At 37.7% G+C, this 19,763-nt stretch overlaps 1 protein-coding gene across 5 annotated transcripts in view; it reads right to left on the bottom strand.

The window, feature by feature from the left end:
* Window positions 1-19,763, bottom strand: part of cadps2 (Ca++-dependent secretion activator 2) — a 149,505-nt gene that overhangs the window by 26,760 nt on the left and 102,982 nt on the right. For 3 of the 5 annotated variants that reach the window (XR_014874911.1, XR_014874912.1, XM_085165254.1), the window contains exons 20-24: window positions 15,408-15,563; window positions 13,515-13,662; window positions 7,087-7,101; window positions 4,733-4,807; window positions 4,264-4,347 (exon numbers count right to left, since the gene is read on the bottom strand). Coding sequence is in view for 2 of the 5 variants with exons in the window: in XM_085165254.1 (XP_085021380.1) it covers window positions 4,264-4,347; window positions 4,733-4,807; window positions 7,087-7,101; window positions 13,515-13,662; window positions 15,408-15,563 (478 nt within the window). In the remaining 3 variants the exon portion in view is untranslated. Of the gene's footprint in view, window positions 1-4,072; window positions 4,106-4,263; window positions 4,348-4,732; window positions 4,808-5,664; window positions 7,102-13,514; window positions 13,663-15,407; window positions 15,564-19,763 lie in introns of those variants that run through there. The other 2 variants (XM_085165256.1, XR_014874913.1) reach the window with 2 other exon arrangements.

Below are 19,763 nucleotides of genomic sequence, written 5' to 3'. Positions count from 1 at the left end.
TATTAAAGTGCCATTTGGTACCAGTATGCCTTGGTGGGTCAAAACCGCTTAGACTCATAATAGACCAAAAGCATAATATTCAGGTTGGTCATAAAGTCTGGACTTAGGTATGTATTAAACCCCGATTCTTTTGTCCCCATGATAGAACAGAGAAAACCCGACTCATAGTATATTAAAACATTTATATTTATTTTTATTCAATCATCTTCCGGAAGAGAGAGACCCCTGCACAGGCCCAATGCCAATTGCAGGATCTCTAACATTACAAGCTCAACACGTGTCTTATATGGTGTTATTTCGGTACTTCAGACGTCACACACGTCACACACAGTTTCATTACAAACAAAACTCCTTCTACTCAGTTCCTCTTTTCTGTGTCTGATTTATTAATATGCCTGTACACTAAAACTTCCTGTGCAGCTTGCAATAACTTCCCCTTTCTAAGGTCTGTTGCCAGGGCAACCTGTCTAAACTTAGTTTCACTCTGTCTGCTCCTCATGTTCTGCAAAAACATGCAGTTTCTGGTCAGCCTTTGACCTAGTCAAGTCTGGGCCTCTCATAAAACAATCTAATGAGCAGATACACATTAAAAAATATCTATTTCTTAACATATGAAAGAAAAACAGTCAGGTTTCTATACATCTATGCACATTTGCCACACAACCACAGATATATGGACAGGTTCAAAGTGTACAAAGTACAGTTGTCCTGTATGAGGTACAACATTTAAGAGTGTGTATGTGTGTCACTGGCTACATGTAAATGCCCCTGGTGTCACTTGAGACATCAATTTTCCCTTACCCTCTCCTCCCCTTAAGGCTTTTCACAGTCATTCACCTCTTTTTCTTTTGTTCTGGCGAGGCGACAAAGCACCATGACAGATCACAGATGTCGGCACAGTTCCAGCCAACAAGATTAGAGATTCTCTCGTGTTAAGCAATAGAAAGGATAGACAGAGAAAAAGGGAAAATGCACATACAAGTAGTTCGTCACTGTTGTCCCGTTCTGCTCTCTCAATCTCCTTTACTGTTTCTTTAGTTTTACCTAAAACACTAGTAATCCTCTCTGCATCTAGATAATGGATGTCTGTTAACTTATCAATATTTGACAGCAACAAAAAACATTTTAAAATAAAGATATGTACCTGTACAGGTACTGATCGGTGCAGGTATAAGTCTAAAGAGAGGAGAGGGAGGAGGTGCCTTTTGTTATCAGGGTAATGGGGCATTAAATTATTAAGTAACTTCACAATGATATCAGTTCCATTTCATGCCTTGGGTTCATTTATTTTTTTTCCAGGTGGATGTTGTGTATGGCAAAGAAGAAAGTGTTTGTGTGAATAGATGAATGAGGCTAGTTGTGTAAGCTTTTTTGAACTATATAGCTGTGACTTGACAAAATGTGGAACAAGTGAAGCCCTTTTAATACTTTCCAGATGCACTGCCGCCTTAAGGGCCTGTGGTACATCAGCCATTAATCCGTTCTGATTATTTAAGATTGAAGTCTAAGGAGTTTGAAAAGAAGGTGACTGGACGTTAAGTATTTTGAAGATGTTTCACCTCTCATGCAAGAGGCTTCTACAGTTGTAAAACCAAACGTTAGAGAGTCCCAGGTATTTGAACCCTAGTGGGGGTTGTCCCTTAGGAGGTTGTCACTGACCCACTATTACTCATGTGCATCATCACATGAGCCAAGGTGTCAAAAAAAGGCCTGGGTCATTACCACGAGAGGTTTCAAGTGAAAACACTGTGTGACCTTGCCCCACCCGCCATGGTAGCTATTGAGGTCACCTGATGTAAGATGTGAGTGGGGGTTTAGGTACCTGAGAAAGGATCTCAAGACTGTATTGTAGGTGGCTGACAGCTGGTGCTGTAAGCCACCACTTCTGTTCAATGATGGTTGTTCATAGTGGAACTAGATGGGGTTATTTACTCCTCTGTCAGTCCAAAATGTGAACATTGGCATCCTTGAAAGATTGACTTATATAGCACAGATGTACAACTGCATCTTGTCATGTCAAGGTGGCTCTTCTATACTGTGCCATGCATTTATGGAGTTGCTGGTTTCTCCAGTTAAAAAGGTCTGGGGAAGGACGTTTTATCCTTGGGATCAAGCATTTTTTAGGTGTGGCTGAAGCTCTGAGATTCTCTGACAGACCTGCAAGATGAGGAACGACTATGTTGTTATGTTTCTGCCTAGTTGTTGTCTAATCTTCTTTCTTGCGCATCTTTGCTGATTTGATGAAAGCCTGGTTGACATAACTACATGCTTCAAGAGCTTTCTCTGCACGTATGTGTTCCTTTTATTTTCCTTCTTTCCACTTCTGCATGAAGATTGAAGTTTTAATTAATAGTAGGGCTTCTTTGAGTAGTCTTGACAATGACAACAAAAACAACAAATGTAATAATTGTCATAATAAGTAAATTAGATGCTTGGCTGATAAAGATAAAAATATAAAGCAACTTATATGTAATTTTTACAGATCTTATTTTCCATTGCTTAGCTAACATTTCAAGCAATCATATTTACATTAAATGTTGTTAGCCGCAACATCTAACAGGCACCATCCAAAATCATACTTAAATCTCCATTGCTGAGGTAACGTTTAGTTAGTAGACGTTAGCTAACATTTTTTAGGACGCTCTTCAGTTGTGAATGCACCATTCAAGTTTTAGCTTATATAGTGATGAGATATAACAAAAAAAAAGTTTATAAAATTCTGATGATTCAGTTTCCACCACATAGTTATTAACAGTAGTGGAAAACAAAGAGATATAAAATGACAAAAACCCTTACGCTGTGGGATTCTGGAAATCTACAATAGAAACTAAATATAATAAACTATGGTTACAGCTCATCGTTTTTTAATAATCCTATAAAAAGGTGCGTTGGTATTAATGAAAAAGTTTACTAAAATTATATTTGGGAAAAGAAATCAGCCATAAATAAACTGACCCACTCACGACAATGAAGTGAAACAAAGGAAAACTAGACAGTGGAAAATGAATGCTTTGTGTATTTGTGACCAGGTGTGAAGTCCAAAAGGCTCCGCCCCCTGCCCTTTATCCCAAAAGAGGCACACATGTCAGGTTACCACTAGACAAAAGACCAGAAGGCCAAGGTAGGGGTTACATTATAATTTCACCAGAAGAAGGAGCTGAGAGGGAAGTAAGCTAGGAACCAGAGAGAATTATAGGATAGAGGGAGATACAGCAGCTTGAGATTGTTCTCCTGTTCTCTCCTTAAAACTATAAATATATAAAAATCTGGAATCAGTGACCTTTCATTTAAGTTTTTTTTTTCTTAATTAAATAGGATTTAAAAAAGAATTGTACCCTTTTATGTTTTCTTTTGATCTTTTCAATAATAATAATGTACTGAAGTGTGAAACCCAAACACACTGAACTAACAATTCTCCTCTATCAGTTCAATGCATTGCTTACAAAACTGACCATATATATACATATATCTATCTATCTATCTATCTATCTATATACACACATACATATATACACACACACACACATATATATATATATATATATATATATATATATATATATATATATATATATATATATATATATAGTACTTCTCAACAGTTTGTTCAGTCACATTCAATGTCTTTTGCATACCTGTCAAAAAACCTTTAATTAGAAACTGACACAAGTTAAAAAAAAAGGAACATAATTTAATTTTTGTTTGATATGTATGAATTTCTTTACTTTTTACTGAATTGAGAAATTGTTTTTAAACTCTTAAGTCTTCTAAAATTTCAATGGATGTTAAAAAAGCTCATTAACAACTTGATAGCCAAATGCTGGTTTGTTATGTAATCTTTGTTTCTGGTATTGCAGACAGAATAAAGACCCTCCTTATCTTTCACATATGTTTGACACTGTGTGGAAAAAAAGTAACATGCAGATGCATTAGGCTCTATGCAAAGAGCAGCCACTTTGCATTTACAGGTTGCTTTATTTTCCAGCCAAAACTTGAATGATCTCAATGTGGATGGAGACACAAATATGTGATGAATGGGCTGAACAATAAAACAGCAGGCAGACAGACTCACAGGGAGTTCCACATATTTCGCAGCAGCTTTCACCTACCAGGGGAGTAGAAAGGGGGGAAAGAGGATGAAGAAAAAGAATGCTGAAGTTCAGCTGTAAAGATCTGGTTTCCAGCAAATAACAGGTTGCCTGGATAAGCAGTGAAATAACAGCACAGCACTCTGTTTCCAGGAACAAAAACATGGCTACTCACTGTGAAAGACAGGACTGAAGAGAAGAATGTCCCTTCATCATATCTTGAGAGCTTGGAGAGGACACCGTTTAAAACAGCAGCAAACTACAGACAGGTTGGAGCACAAAGACACTTCTAAGATTAGGTTTCTAGCTGCTTTCTTGAGTATAGTGAGGAAAGTTATTATCTAATCTTGTTTCAAGATTCTTGGAATATTTTAGAAGAACAAAAATTAGCTCCCCCTTTCTGTAAAATGAAACTCACATTTCTTTAACAAAAAAAAGCATGAAATTAATTAATCAAAGGAAAAAAGAAAAAGTGTCTAAATACCAAAGTCTGGAAAAACAAAACAAACAAACAAAAGCTAGGCTGGGTTTTCAAAGAGTATGGTTTGACCCCTCTCCCTTCCATCTTATAAAAAAGGAATACTAAAATATTTTTGAGAAATATACGAAATAATAAAGCGTAAAAGAGTAAAGGTGAGGTTTACCTTTGACACGAGTGATGTAATAATGTCCTTTAATGCCTCGTCAATCAAAACATCAATTTTGGAGTGATACTGTTGCTGTAGGGATGAGGGTAGGGGGGACAAAAAGTCACATTATTTATTTGTTATTTTCAGGAAACTGACCAGACACAGACGTAATACAGACTACCCCTCTGCTCTGATATACAACAGTATTGTCTGTGCTGCAAAATAAATAAAAACCTACAACAAATCCTCACACATGCACCCCTTCCCAGGACAGCCTAGAAAACCTTCCCATCCGTGTAACGCTGCTGTGTTAAGCAGCTAATAGGGTGCATTATGCAGCTGAATAATATGCCCATCTGTGCTGGAAACGCGACGGAATCTGAAGGATACTTTTTGTGCATCTCCCTACAATTAGAGCAGCCTTGTATTCCTCTAAAGCAGTGCTCTAGCTGAGAGGACCAAAGTCTCACACAAGATTCAATTAATCCACTATTTCATGTCTCGTTTGCCACCCCCTAAAATAAAAAAAATAATTATATATATATACACACACACACATATACATATATATATATACATATATATATATATATATATATATATATATATATATATATATATATATTTTTTTTTTTTTATTTTTTTATGGCACCCTTTTCCCTTCAAGGAAGGAGAGAGAAAGAAAAAATGCAGGGGCTGAGCACTGAATGGTAGCAGCAGCAGGGGGGTTCATCTCTTAGCGACAATGCCCTTTCACTGGCCTTCTAAAGAACACCCAAATTAAAAATTTCAATCAACAAAGCATACAGATCGCTGACAAATTGCGGGTCCAGAGAGGTCATCGCCAATTTTTTTCCCTTCCAAAAGTCTTCAATATGGCAGCTCTCTTTCAGTGCTCTGAATCTTCCTAGCAAATCTTAAGAGCTTTTCTTTTTTCTTCTTCTTACCTCAATTAACACTACTGCTCCTTCCTTTTTCCTACAATGCCTGCCTTAAAAAAAAGCAGAGAGGAGGAGAAGAAATTGTTTGGTCTTTGCCATATGCGACACAAAACTGAAAAGAACAATTATATCTTTTAAAAACATTTAGTTGCCTGTTGAGCTGTAACTACTGCTGCTACTTCAGCCTTGCGAATTGGCTGAGATCAGAATTAGGTCACATTTTTAATATGAGCCCCCCCTCTTCCCATCCCTCGCCATTTAAATGAGCTCAGCAACAGAACAACAGCACATTGATTAGCAATTTCATGGGCTTTGTAAAAGCAAAACTGTTAATCAACCAGAGAAGTCTTTATCAAGGGTGGACTTTTCACAGACTCTGTGTTGCCTTCCAGTCAAACCCCTCACAGTTTTTTCCAAAACGGCAGAATTTGGCACAGAGGGATTTAAGAACGTCCAAACACTTTTCTGGAGATCGGTAGAATCTAAAACTTAAACAGAAAATTGTTGGTTTGGGTTCAGTTCAGACTCACATGGGGCTCATTCACAACCCCTACAAGCAACTTAAAAGGGGCCAGTTCACCTCAAAGGTATCAGATCTGGGCAATCACATTTTCATTTGGTAGGTGGTTACCCTCAGGGATACACATTTTCCCCTAGTGGTATGCCAGGGCTAGCATTTAGCATACAGCTGAAGGATGGGTAGACATTCTTCTTCACACTGTTACAAGTGTATTTTCTTTTAGATGAAAGAAACTAGTTCTTACATGAAGCTGTTTACAACATTCCACCAGTTTTACCGACATACTTTAAAATGGTTTGAATTAATGACTGTAGAAAATATATATTTTCTACAGTCATTGGTTTGTATGGTTAGACCAGGCTTAATTTTGCTAATAGTCTAATGCAAAATAGACTGTTTAATTTAAAACCAAACCAAAACTTATATCTTCAGGTTGGCACTCTTTATTATGCTGAAGAATCCTGACAAAACTTCACATTCACATAACACTCAACATGAAAATATTTTCTAGGAAAAAAGGCTAACGTTAATTCGGTTTTTATAATTAGCTGTTTTAGCCGAGTTTTATAAGTTAGCTAGAGTCAACTCAAACATCAGAAATATCAAATCTCCTGAGTATGAATATCACGTAATGGTAATGGTACTCTTTCCAGGTACTGCAAAGTTGCAGAACATATTTATTCACTGTGCTTCATATGCTTAGAGTTTGCAGATAGCAACATATCTATTAACTGACCATTAACCATCAACTGGACAAAATAAATGGCTCAACTTTACAGGGTTCAAAGGAAGCTAAAATAAACTTCTGTTCATTCTTCATAATTTTATTGATGTTAATTTAGATTTCCTAACAAGGAAATGGGAAGGGCTGGGGAAAGGAAGGTTAATGACGAGGTGGAGGCACTTACCCACTGTCTGTCAATCTGGTGTTCAAACAATGATGAGAAGGAAACATGGATATGAGGGATGGTGGAGAACATGAGACAGAAAAGAAAGAAAGGACAGTAAGCCAAGATTTTCTTATTTTTAGTTTTTAAATGCATCAATTAATGACTTGCAATATTCAACTCATTCAACACATGTCAAACAGATGATCCATATGACGACACTGAAACTGCTTGTGGCCGTTTCATAACATAATTAACATAACAGCCAGAAAAGTAGGTGTAAATGAACTCCAATCCCATCTTTTAATTCCCAAGTTGGAAATATGGCTTGAAAACTGTTTGTGTGCACTTTAAACCAAACACTCAAAATAATTAAGTAAATTAAGTTTTGTAAACTTTTTTTTTTTTTAAAACAAACAGTCCTAACTTTAACAGTTTAAGTTCATCTAACATTTTCTTCCATTTGAATTAGTTCATCTTATTATTTTTGACCAACTTCAACTTGTTTGGAGGAAGAAATACTACTATATGGAGAAGAGCCATAACTATCACCTTATCATAGTTCAATTAATTTTGAACTGACAGGTTTTGCTATATTGTACCTTTGCTCTTTTTTCAGTGTAGGGTTTAAACAGAGCGTGCCCAACATGTTCTACCGCAAAACTTGACAGCTGTGTGATTCAACTCATGACTTCATTCAGATCCATTTGTGGTTTGTTCTCTAAACAATAACAACAAAAATACAGTTGTAACTAAAATAATAGAGCTTTCAAACATCCTACACACCAAAAGTTGTTTGGTGAGGCTTAAAGACATAAAGGTATTATGACAATTTGCAGAATAGTCTTTCTCTCGTTCATTCATAATGAGCCTGATGAGCCAGATCTGAGATGGTGCAACGCTGTCATCACTGAAAGTAACTTTGTGGAGGTTTCCCAAGAACTGCTGATGAACTTCTTCAGCAATCTCGGTCCTTTAAGATATAACTAATTTTCATTTCTATTCTATAGTTTACTTTGAAGCAATTGTTTCATCTTCAAAGTTCTGTTCTTCAAAGTTCTTCAAAGTTCTTCAAAGTTCTTCAAAGTTCAACAATATTGACACATTTTATTATGACACTCAAAATATTTCAAGTAAGTAATTTTGAGAATTTGCAACAATCCTGAGCCACAAAACTCAACATGACCATGGTATTCAATTTCCTTCAGTCATATTTGCAACCACTCAACGACACAAGTAAAACATGTAAAACCAGTAAGCTGTAGAAAAGTTTTAAAGAATTTCTTCCTCTTAAAAACTTCAGAGAATGTTCTATTTCTTCATCAAGGTTATTTAGTTATTTAGGCAGACTTCAAAATCCTGACAAAACTGAGTGAAACATCTGACGTCAAACTGACATTTGCTGTGTTTGGAAACCCAGGATTCAAGGACAATATATAATCAATTTGTCCCTCTCAAGGAACAGAAAATGGTCAGTTAACTTTTTTCACTGAGGTCTCCATTCAATAAATTAGAAGTCTAAGGCTAAATTAATAATAAAACTATTGGAGATGTAATTTTCAGTAGACAATAACATACATTTTGAGAAAATCAGAAGTCAGAATCGATGTTCTTTGTTTCACCACGTTTGGTTCTCTATTACTGTAACGGTCCGTCTGCACTCACTGGTCGACTAGCTCTTCTGTCTTTCCCACCTCTTATCTCTCTCTCTCCTCTGTCGTGTGTATTTGTGTATTCTGGTTTTGGTACAGAGGCAGGACTCTCCAGGGTATCTCGTCTTCTGTGTCCAGACACCTGGTTTAATCACGCACTCCTTGAACTCCTCTGCGAGCTTGAGAATGCTGTCGGGGGATTTTGTAGATGGTGAGGGGTATGGTTGTCTCTCCACACATGACAAGGGTTGTTGTCAATGACCTCTATCCACCTCCTATGGTCCTCCTTGACCTCTTTGATGCCCATCCCTTCAAGCTGGCTCTGGCAGTGTAGTCCAGAGAATTGTTCCTCAGCCTGAAGGCTGAGTTTCAAGTTTTGATCAGAGCCTATTCTTCACTTGTCATCCAAAGTTTTCGGTTAAGAAAAACCTGGATGGTTTTGGTCACTGTCACTGAGTGAAGGTCTCCAGGTCGTGCTATTCAAAGATGGACCAGTTCATCAGATCAAAACAATCCTGTAGCTGAAAAGAGCATCATCTCACCATTTATTGACCCAGGTACTCAGAGGGGTTTGTTTCCTAGAGGGGGTGTAAGAAGTGTAAGGAGGAGAGAGAGAGGTAGTCAGATCGCCCCAGTTGGGGGAGGGGTGTCATTCTGTAGGGCTGCTTGATGTTATTGTACACATTGGACAGTGTCGTGTTGGTGGAATTTGGGGAGTACAGATTTCAAACGTGTATTGTTAGAGTGCTCACTTTGCTGTTTGTTGAGGATGAGTTGGAGATGGTTGAGTGCTGAGCAAACGGTAGCACTGGGGGGGATATAAACAATGGTAATTATGACTACCATTCGCTCACGAGGTAGATAAAAGGGCCTGCACTGAATGGACATGGCCTCTAAGTCTGGTGAGCAGTGACTGTCTATAATTCTAGTGCTACGGCACCAGTCCTGAAGGACATAAGCATAGAGCCCACTGCCCCATCCCTTACAAGAGTCTTTGTAGATCGTAGATTTATTTGGGACTTCGATAATGTTGCCTTGCCTCTAATAAATCTCACCTCAGACAAGGTCTCGTTTCAGTGGAAACCCACAGCTCAGGAATCTTTAGACAGCCTAAGCAATGTTTTGCTGCAGCTCTTTGACAGCCCGATATGTCAAAACAATTCATCTCAGAGGAAGAAACCATCTTGCCTCTGTCCTGTGTTATCAGTTCTCAGATCAGCTGAAACACTCAGTTTATTTAAATCCAGGTTGAAGACTCACCTGTTCTCAGCTGCATTTGAATAAAACACCAAATCCACACTGTTTTACTTTTAAGCTTAAATTTCAAAACTTACATTTTAACTACTGATTTTATATACTGTTCCTTCCTTTTTACTTTTTTTCCTTTCAATTTTAAATCATGTTTTTTATTTGTTTTTGTTTTTTAATGTCTCTGTAAAGCACTTTGAATCACCTTGTTGAATTGTGCTATATAAATAAATTTGCCTTGCCTTGCCTAGTATAAAACAATATCTATCTTATAACCTCTGTTCTGGTGGTCATCTTTGGCAAAAGATGTTTGTGAGTATGTCCTTGTTTGATCGGTTTTTGCCCAGAATAAGCCATTGAGCTTGCCACCTGCTGGGCTGTTGAGACTCTTTCTTCCTATGCCTGGCTGCCCATTGTCCCATTATTGCATTGGATTTCATCACTGGCCTTCCACCCTCATCGGGTAATTCACCATCCTTAACTGGTTTTCTAAAGCTGCTAATTTTCTTGCTTTGCCCAAGCTTTTTATCCACCCTTAAAACAGCCCAGCACTTCTTCAGGTTACATGGGATCCTTTCTGAGATTGTCTCCAACTGTGGCCAATAGTGCACCTCACGTGTCAGGAAAGAATTCTGTTCAGCACTTGGAACGCAGGTTAGTCTAGCTGATCCACAGACAAATGATCAAACCATGCCTGCCAATCAGGAACTGTAGGCAGTTCTCCACTGCATCGCTTCATCCACCTGAAGTTCACAGCTTCAATGTACGGAATATGCCTATAATTCCTCAATTCCTCTACCACCAAACTTTCATCATTCAAAGTGTCAATCGGTTATCCACCTCATCTCTGCCTTGCAGTCAAAGTTGAACTCTGTCCCCTCTGTGCAGCACCAACTTTGTCGCTGTTGCAGTTTGTTAACCCTCCTGAGAACAAATGAACAAATCAATCGTCTGACTGATCAACACTACATCCCTGCGCCATCCAACCAATCATGTCAGAAGGTTTGGTTGCAGTGGCTGTAGCTCAGGAGGTAGAGCAGGCCATCTACTGACAGAAAGGTTGGTGGTTTGATCCCTGGCTCCCCCAGTCTGCATGCCAAATATTCTTGGGTAAGATACTAACCCCAAGTTGCTCTGAGTGCTTTAGTGAATGGGTAAATGTGGCATATTGTGTAAAGTGTTCTAGGAGAGGAGAAAAGTGCTATATAATAATCAGTCCATTAACCATTTACTATGTGTCTGCAAAAAAATCCTGCTTCACACCAAGTCTAGGAAACTTTAAAGGACTTTGAAATAGACACCCTGTCACTTTCCATTTGACACTGGCACGCAAGATGAAGGTACCCTCATGTGTCTCAGCTCACAGCTTTCCTGGGACATTCAAAACTTTTCTAATCATTTTAAAAGTGTTACCAATAAATGCACTCTATTTAATCTCTTTGTGTGAGTCCAACCTGTCTCCCTTGATACTATACAAATACCTGATCAAATTTGTATGTTTCCACTCTGCATTTAATCATTAGTTATTCTTAATCTCTGACTTTGTTCCACATGGTGTCTTTGTCTTGTCTTCCTCCCCTCATGCCTAACCGGTTGCAGCAGATGGCCGCCCCTCCCTGAGCCTGATACTGTCAGCAATTTCTTCCTATTAAAAGGCAGTTTTTCTTTTTCACACTCACCAAAGCGCTTGCTCATAGGGGGTCATCTAATTGTTGTGGTTCTCTCTGTATTGTAGGGTTTTTACCTTGTAATATTAATGCCCCCTGGGGCAACTGTTGTTGTGATTTGACACTATATAAATAAGACTGAACTGAACAGAAATGAATTGAACTTGGATAAAGGAACTCTAATTGCCAACAGGAGACCAAGGCTGTTCATTTTCATGTTTTCTAAATGGATTGTTGGTGTGGAACACAGACAGTATAAAAAATGGACGTACCTACTGTGACCCACTGGTTTGTTAAGTCCTGTTTTGAAGCCTCAAGAAGAGTCTTTATGCTGTTGCTATCTTGGTGTTTTGTGAGTGGGGTTTGACCCTGGTTGTTCAACTACAAGCTTATTGGTTAATGGCTTGCTAATCACAACTCATTTACCAATGAGCAAATTCTAGAAAATCCTCCTTTTCTAAATTTAAAATGATTCAAATTTACAGAAACAATAACGAAATGCCCCACATTCTTGCAAATTACTTGAACATGAAAACTTGAAAACATGAAATGAGTAGCAGTAACAGTCTGAGTAGATGTTATTTACAAAGCTGGTATACAAAGGATGCAGACAGGAATTTATTGTGTGTCTGCTGGAAAAAGAAATTACAGGAGATGTTTTTCAACAGCAGAGGGCTGGTGGAAGCTGAAGAATTGAGGAAGCTTAAGGTTAAGAGAACAGTGAGTCTAGCTTTCTGTCAAGATTGCCAACAGCCAAGGGTTTTCCTCTTCATGATGCCAAGGCCTCACACAGACTCCACAGTTATCCATTTAATAGCCTCTGACAGTTTCAAGTGAACATGAATACACCTGAACTTCCCTTTTGCTGGATGTTTGGTAGAAAACTTTAGTGGCTGATCTGACAATTTGACTCAACCTTTTCAGACTAAAGCCAGAAATAAAAGACTGCTAAGGTTTGTTAAAAGCTCACTCACTTTCACTCTGTGGGGAAAATTGATGGTGAGCTGTGAGATGGAAATGGAAAAAAAAAGCCATCTAAAATAAGTGATTTAATCTGATATTCAAACCAGGACTAAATTTTCCACAGACATTTCTGATCACAATCAGTAAATTTCAGAGTGACTTCTGCAAGTGAGCAGGGACATGGTTAAACTGAGCATCTGAATTAACTCAATTAAATTATCCCACTTAGAACTGTTATAAAGGAAACTATCCACCAAGACCAAAACAACTTTGTAGCAGACTGTAAATATATTTATGTCTGAGGTAAAATTGGACATTATAACACATGAGTGGATTGGTGACTCACTTTTTTTTTAGCTGACTTACTTGTGGCTATTAGAGGAACTTTACTGGCACGTTTACATTAGTTTTTAACGCTTGGTTTTGCCGTTAGCTATCAAACATGTTTCCAGTTGGCTAGTCAGCCACCGAAACTCACCAGCTAGCCCAACAAAGTCACTAAATTAACATCACATTACACAGGATAAGATAATAAAGCCAACACGCGTTCATTCTGAAACCATGACTTAGTTTCAAAATAAAATCAGCATGGCTTGAATTGCAGCCACTACCAAAGTGATTTTTCTGTCACAGCAGGAAAAAACTTTTAACAATCCCATCATTATAATATGTAAGAAAGCCTATTAAAGTGGCAGACTGTTGTTTATTTATTTATTGTTTTTGTTTTTAAAGAAAACCACAGGAGGACACAAAAAGAATTACATTAATAAAATGCAAAATATTCTTTTAGACATTTTCTCATATTAACAATATATTCTTATATTATTAAGTGTAATGACAGTAATAACCCTTTTTGTCATTGGCTAATAATTTCAAATGTAAATTTGATCCAACAGAACGACGATTATAAATAGTTTACCTCCTGTTCGCTGTCCAGCACACAGAGTTTGGAGCATTGGTTTTTGGCATCAATCAGCACGTTGAACATGGTGCAAACTGACAGTGGTAGAAGGGAGTCTGTTGACTTACACACTTTCTGCATTTTGGCATCAAATGCAGATTTTGTTCTACAGGAAAAAACAGAAAAAAAATGTTTAAACTGTGTTAGTCTTTTCCATTAAACAGTGACACATGTTTGTGGATGGTTACATTAGGTAGTGTTTTTATAACTAAAACAATTTAGCCACTTTATGATCGACTGAAGTAAAGCACTTTTCAAAAGAAAAGCTTTTATATTATCAGGTAATAAATGATTTTGCTTATATACATTTAATGCTTTGTTCTATCTTTTTGAATAATCCGATGAACAGAGAAGGTAGTACTTGAAATTTAGGCCTCATTCACAATTCAATTCAATACAATTCAATTAAGTTCAATTTTATTTATACAGCGCCAAATCACAACAATAGTTGCCTCAAGGTGCTTTATATTGTAAAATAAAGACCCTACAATAATACAGAGAAAACCCCAACAATCATGACCCCCTATGAGCAAGCACTTGGCAACAGTGGAAAAGAAAAACTCCCTTTTAACAGGAAGAAATTAGATAGATATGATTCAAACCACATAAAAAGATCATTTATAACCTTCACTAACTTGGTTTCTGTATTCTGATGAGTTGTGAAACCTGACTGAAACTCTTCAAATAAGCCATTCCTCTGCAAATGTTCAGTAACCATTTTACAACTAATCTTTCAAAAATTAAAAAAAAAAAAAAGGCTGGTGATTGGCCTTTAATAAGACAGCTGGGTCAACTGATGGATTTTTTAGTAATGGTTTAATTATTGCCAGCTTGAAGATCTGTCGTACACAGCCCATTAAGAGATAATGTTTGATGATAAATACGACTGAGGCATTTATTAATGGCAGTCAAACCACTATATACTGACAACATATGAAACATTTATTTTACATTTATGCAAGAGATGGCCCAGGGTAGAAGTGAAACTAGGATTGTGCAGTAGCCTCTCGCCATATTGCTCACTTGCTTAGAGCTACACTTGCTTGAGTTACAATAAATAAGTATTGAAAAAAATAAATATCACTGCCAACAGTCGAGTTATGTGCAGGGAAAAATAAGACAAAATGACAGAAAAAACTAAATGTAAATCAAACTTATTTTTAAATTGCATGGTTCATGTCCCTTTAAAGATCATAAATTTCACTTTTGTGAAGTAGTTGAACGTTTTTGTAAAGTGATGGATGTAGCCATCATGAGCTTTCTTTTTCGAAGTTCCATCAAATTCCCCATCTTTTTCCACTGAGAATAACACATCTGTTTGTGACTTCATGTTGTCTGACAACATCCTCCTAAATTAAATCTGATCTTTAATATCTGATATTATGTTTTCCATATACATTATATTACCAAAAGTATTCAGTCACCCATCTAAATCATTGAATTCAGGTGTGCCAATCACTTCCATGGTCACAGGTGTATAAAATTAAGCACCTAGGCATTCAGACTGTCTCTACAAAAAATTGTGAAAGAATGGGTCGCTTTCAGGAGCCATTCCTGTTGATGGTCAAGTACCTCACAAATGTACTTCAGGAAGAATGGTCAAAAATACCCGTAAACATACTGTTAAACCTTGTGGAAAGTCTTCCTAGAAGAGTTGAAGTTGTTATAACTGCAAAGGGTGGGCCAACGTCATATTAAACCTTATGAATTAGGATGTCACTCAAAATCATATGCATATGAAGGCAGATGAGTGAATATTCTGGTAATATAGCTTATGTCTAAGCAGGTCCTATCATGCATCATGTTTATCTATTTCCTATGAAATAATAAAAGGTGTTTGTGCAGTCTGACCTTTTGACGCAGGCCTCCATCATGTCACTGGCCATCAGTTTGAGTCTTTGCTCCAGATGCTTTGCAAACTCTGGTTCTGGCCAGTGAAGGTCCATCACAAACATTTGTAGAGTGTTCAGCTTCCAGAACAAATCCTCTGAGGTGGCTGAACCATTGCTGCGTGTAAGATTGAGGGGGGTTAATAACTGAAATGGACTCCAACGACAATGAATACAAGCTGTAGCAATCTTGTAAGTTTTCCACTGGCCCAACAGGTTCTTTTATAATTCACTTTTGTTTTAACAACTCTGTAGTACTGTATTTAGAAAAAGGTGTATGAAGTGCAGGAGACTATGAACAGAGCATGAAGTGGATATCTCAGTGATCTCAGTGGATAGTCTGAAAGCCAACTTAACGATTACTGGAATAAATTATTTTCAGCATAATGTACCAGATAAACAACTTTAATGAAATACATGTTTTACATCCGCAAACTTAATTTCAGTGATCCACATTTCCTGTTGATGGTCATTCTTAACTTGACTGTATTTTTATTTTATCACTACTTTTAAAAAGAAATGTTATTGTACTCATAACGTACTAATAGTTATTTATATGCTGAAGAACAACACTTTATTTGTAAATGAGTAGAGAGTAAACTGTGCTTTCTAGACACTTTTAGGACTCAGTGTGTGTAGAGCCTGAATTATTATTTGACAGGAAACACATATACTGGCTAAATAGCGGTAACTGATTAAATATTTAAATCTAACCAAAAACCAAAGTCCAACTTTCTTGGATGGCCTGGTATAGTTAACTGCTTAAAAAGTTATTTTTATTTGTTAGGTAATTTCATAAGAATTACCTAAGCCTGCAGTTCCCCATTGCATCGTGTGTGAATGTCGACTGTGAGCCGGCCCAAAAATGTGCTACTGGAAGAATGCTCAAAATTTCCCATAAACACTCTCCTAAACCCTGTGGACGGCTTCCCCAGAAGAGTTTAAGCCATTATAACTGCAAAGGGTGGGCCGACATCATATTAAATCCTGTGGAATAATACTTTTGTTAATACAGTGGTCCCTCGCTATAACGTGGTTCACCTTTCACGTTCTCGCTGTTTCACTTATTTATTTTTTGAGCAATTTTGCATGCTTTTTTTTCTTACAGCACATTGTGTTCTGTATCCTGATTGGCTGTAGTCAACCAATCTTGTGCCGTGTCTCCTGTACAGTACAGAATGCGTTCAGCTTGTCATATTTACATAAATCTTCTATCACTAGCAGTGTGACTGTGAAGTGCTACACTGTATGTTTGTAAGTTTTCTCCCCAACAAACACAACACTGTCGACGAAACGTTTTGCACTGTCAAAGGCACCTTTGCACCTTCAAACTATTATAGAATGAAACCAAAGGGTTTCATTCTATAATACTGGACTTCTTTTTCTACGAAGTTTTGAACTTTGAGAGTATTTAAACAGAAGAGAAAAGTGTGAAAATGTTCATGTTTGTCTGAGAAAAGTGTATAAAGTGTGTAGTTTAATAGCTTTAAAACATATGTAATAATTGTAAAAAATAAAGTTGGCTACTTCGCAGATTTCACCTATCGCGGGTTATTTTTAGAACGCAACTCCCACAATAAACAAGGGACCCCTGTATATCATATGATATATGATATCATGTATGCATATCTCATGTAACATGTATCATAAGAGCTTAGCATCTTTGGGTATTCTGCATCTGTTGTGGTTTTTTAATAGGTTCTGCTAGTTTGTGTGTTGATCTGTTCAGTTTCAACACACTGCCAGGCTGAAACAGAGACAGGCGGACACTTCCCGACATTCTCCCCTGTGCACAGGTTGCACAGCAACACATGGTAAATGCTTACTGACATGGAAGTGTTCAGTGCCCAGCTAGAATGACTGGAGTGGGGAGGGTGGAGGATGGAGGAGCAGAGGGAACAAAGGTGATGGGGGTTAAAACGACCACCTCTCACAACCTCACTTTTCTCACTTCGCCTTTAAAAGACTGTTACCTTAACAAGTGGCACACAGGAATACATGCTTTGGGCCGAGTCCGTAGTGCAATTAAATGCTCAGTGGTTATCCCCCTCATGTCTAATTAGTGGTGCTCGTCTCTGACTGTGCTCTGCCATACTCCCTGGGGAACAGAACAATCCCACTCACCAGTCTGTGCTCATTAATGAAGTGCCAGCTTTTTAGTTTCTCCTTTTTACGGATAGGGGAGGGCCAAGTAAAGTGAGCTAGAGGAAAATTGTGGTCTATGTTGTGGGAAAGACTGGGGGAGTAAGAATGAGGAGCCTTTTTAAGAAACACACCCTCAACCAGTATTTTGAGACCCCCCCACCACGCAATATGTCCACCAATAATGTCAGCTCTAATGCAGACTCTACACACAGACACACACAAATACTTTGCAATAATTAACGAAAACTAGACTAGAAATACAATTTCACAGATGAAGGTGAACCTACAGTACAACTACAGTCTTAATTCATCATTTTCTAGTGCTCATGCTGAAGCTTAAACATCATCTTATGTGTAACAAAACAATCAAACATTCAGTCCATAATATACATAAAAGAAAGAGAAGGTAGTATCTGCAATTAAGGTGAACATTTGCCTCTTTTATTCAATTAAACCACTATTTCCAGGCCACATTTGAAGGGAAATTTGTTTATTTTAAAAAGAATCATTGTCAATAAGGGATTTTTATCTGAAATAATGGAAAAATCATTCACTTCTATTTAGGGATTATAAATTGCACTTCATTGTTTTTCTAAACTTAGCAGCCGCATTACTGTTCAAATCATAAATGATGGACATAATCACCACGAGTTTTTCAGATAAAATCAATTACTTGTAGTGCCCCTCTTTTTAAGTCAGGCATGTAGTGCATATATAATGCAAGTCATGGCTTGATTTTTTTTTTTTTTTTTTTTTTTTTTTGCAGTGAATTGCCAAAGGTTATAGAGACAGCTACTTTAAAGATAGTCCTCATATTCTGTATGTTGAAATTTTTTTAAGTATATTTCTAATAAAATGCCAACTGCAGAACAAATATAATCCAAACTGTAAAATAAGGACAATCATGTTGATTTTCTGCATATTTTGCCACATAATCACTATTAAAACATTTTTGAGGTAAAGAAGAGCATACAGGTTTTCTCACATAATCTTTTTTCTTAATCTACATCACGTAGATTCATTCCTTGCAGGCTGCAGCAGAAAATTAAAGGTTTGTGTTGTTATTACACTGATACTTAAAACACTGAGGCATGCTCAGTGCAAAGCATAAAGACTCGACACACATGAGGGACCTTTAGCTATATCACTGTAATCTCTCTGAGGGACAGAGTTTTATCTGAAACCACAAACCTCACACTCATGCTGAGCCCAGCTCATTCAGACAAGAAAGAAAAGTACATACTTCTAAAGTTCACTCTCTGAGACGAGCAGTAAATGGCAAAGTTTTTGTGTCTCTGAGGAGAAAGAACACCTGTGTGTCTTGTCACATGGCTACTCTCTGTTGGTCATCGGCAGTGTTGGGGAGTAACGGAATACATGTACCGCCGTTACGTATTTAAAATACAAAATATGAGTAACTGTATTCCGTTACAGTTACCGTTTAAAAAGGTGGTATTTAGAATACAGTTACTTTGTTGAAATAAATGGATTACACAGCGGTACTTCCCTGTTTCATATTGTGGCGGGTCAGGACTGTTTGGGTTTTGTTTGACAGCTACGTTCTGTTGTTCCAGGTGGCAGCGTTACGGTTGCCATGGTTACAGGGTGACGCTCTCTCTCTGCGTGTTTCCTGGGTGAGAGAGCGCCTGTTGTTGTTGTGCTAAGCTAATAGGCAGAATGCTCTAAAGAATGTAGCATCATAGGCAGTGTAGTCCGTGCTGCAGGGAGAATGGACTGCCATACACGTTATGTGTCTGTGAGCGAGGGAGGGAGAAAAAGGAAAAGTACGAGCTGTCGTCGAGCAAAAACGGGAGCTGGAAGCATGTAAATATAATAATAACCACTGCAGCCAAGAAGAGTGCCTGACGAGCCCAGCCGTAAGTAAGCTATTAAGACTCGACTGTACGCTGTGTTCGTGTTTTCCTCCGAAACAATAAGTTCCGTTGGAGCAGCCTTTCAACGCCTCTCTCTGTCTCTGCTAGCAAAGTTGACCCAGACAACAAAGTAAAGCTAGTTTTTGGCTACAAGCCGACACAGAACCCTACGTATTAGCCAGAGGTCCCTTTACTACGGTTCGGAGCCGCGGACCTTCAGTAACAGTAATAAATCACAGCAATAGTACTTTCATGTAGTTGTAAACAGCATGATAATATATTAAGTAATCCAAAGTATT

The sequence above is a fragment of the Neolamprologus multifasciatus genome, chromosome 7, assembly GCF_963576455.1.
Source record: "Neolamprologus multifasciatus chromosome 7, fNeoMul1.2, whole genome shotgun sequence".
Taxonomy (NCBI): domain Eukaryota; kingdom Metazoa; phylum Chordata; class Actinopteri; order Cichliformes; family Cichlidae; genus Neolamprologus; species Neolamprologus multifasciatus.
The sequence above is the reverse complement of the archived record's forward strand: the minus strand, read 5'-3'. Positions and strand labels throughout refer to the sequence as shown.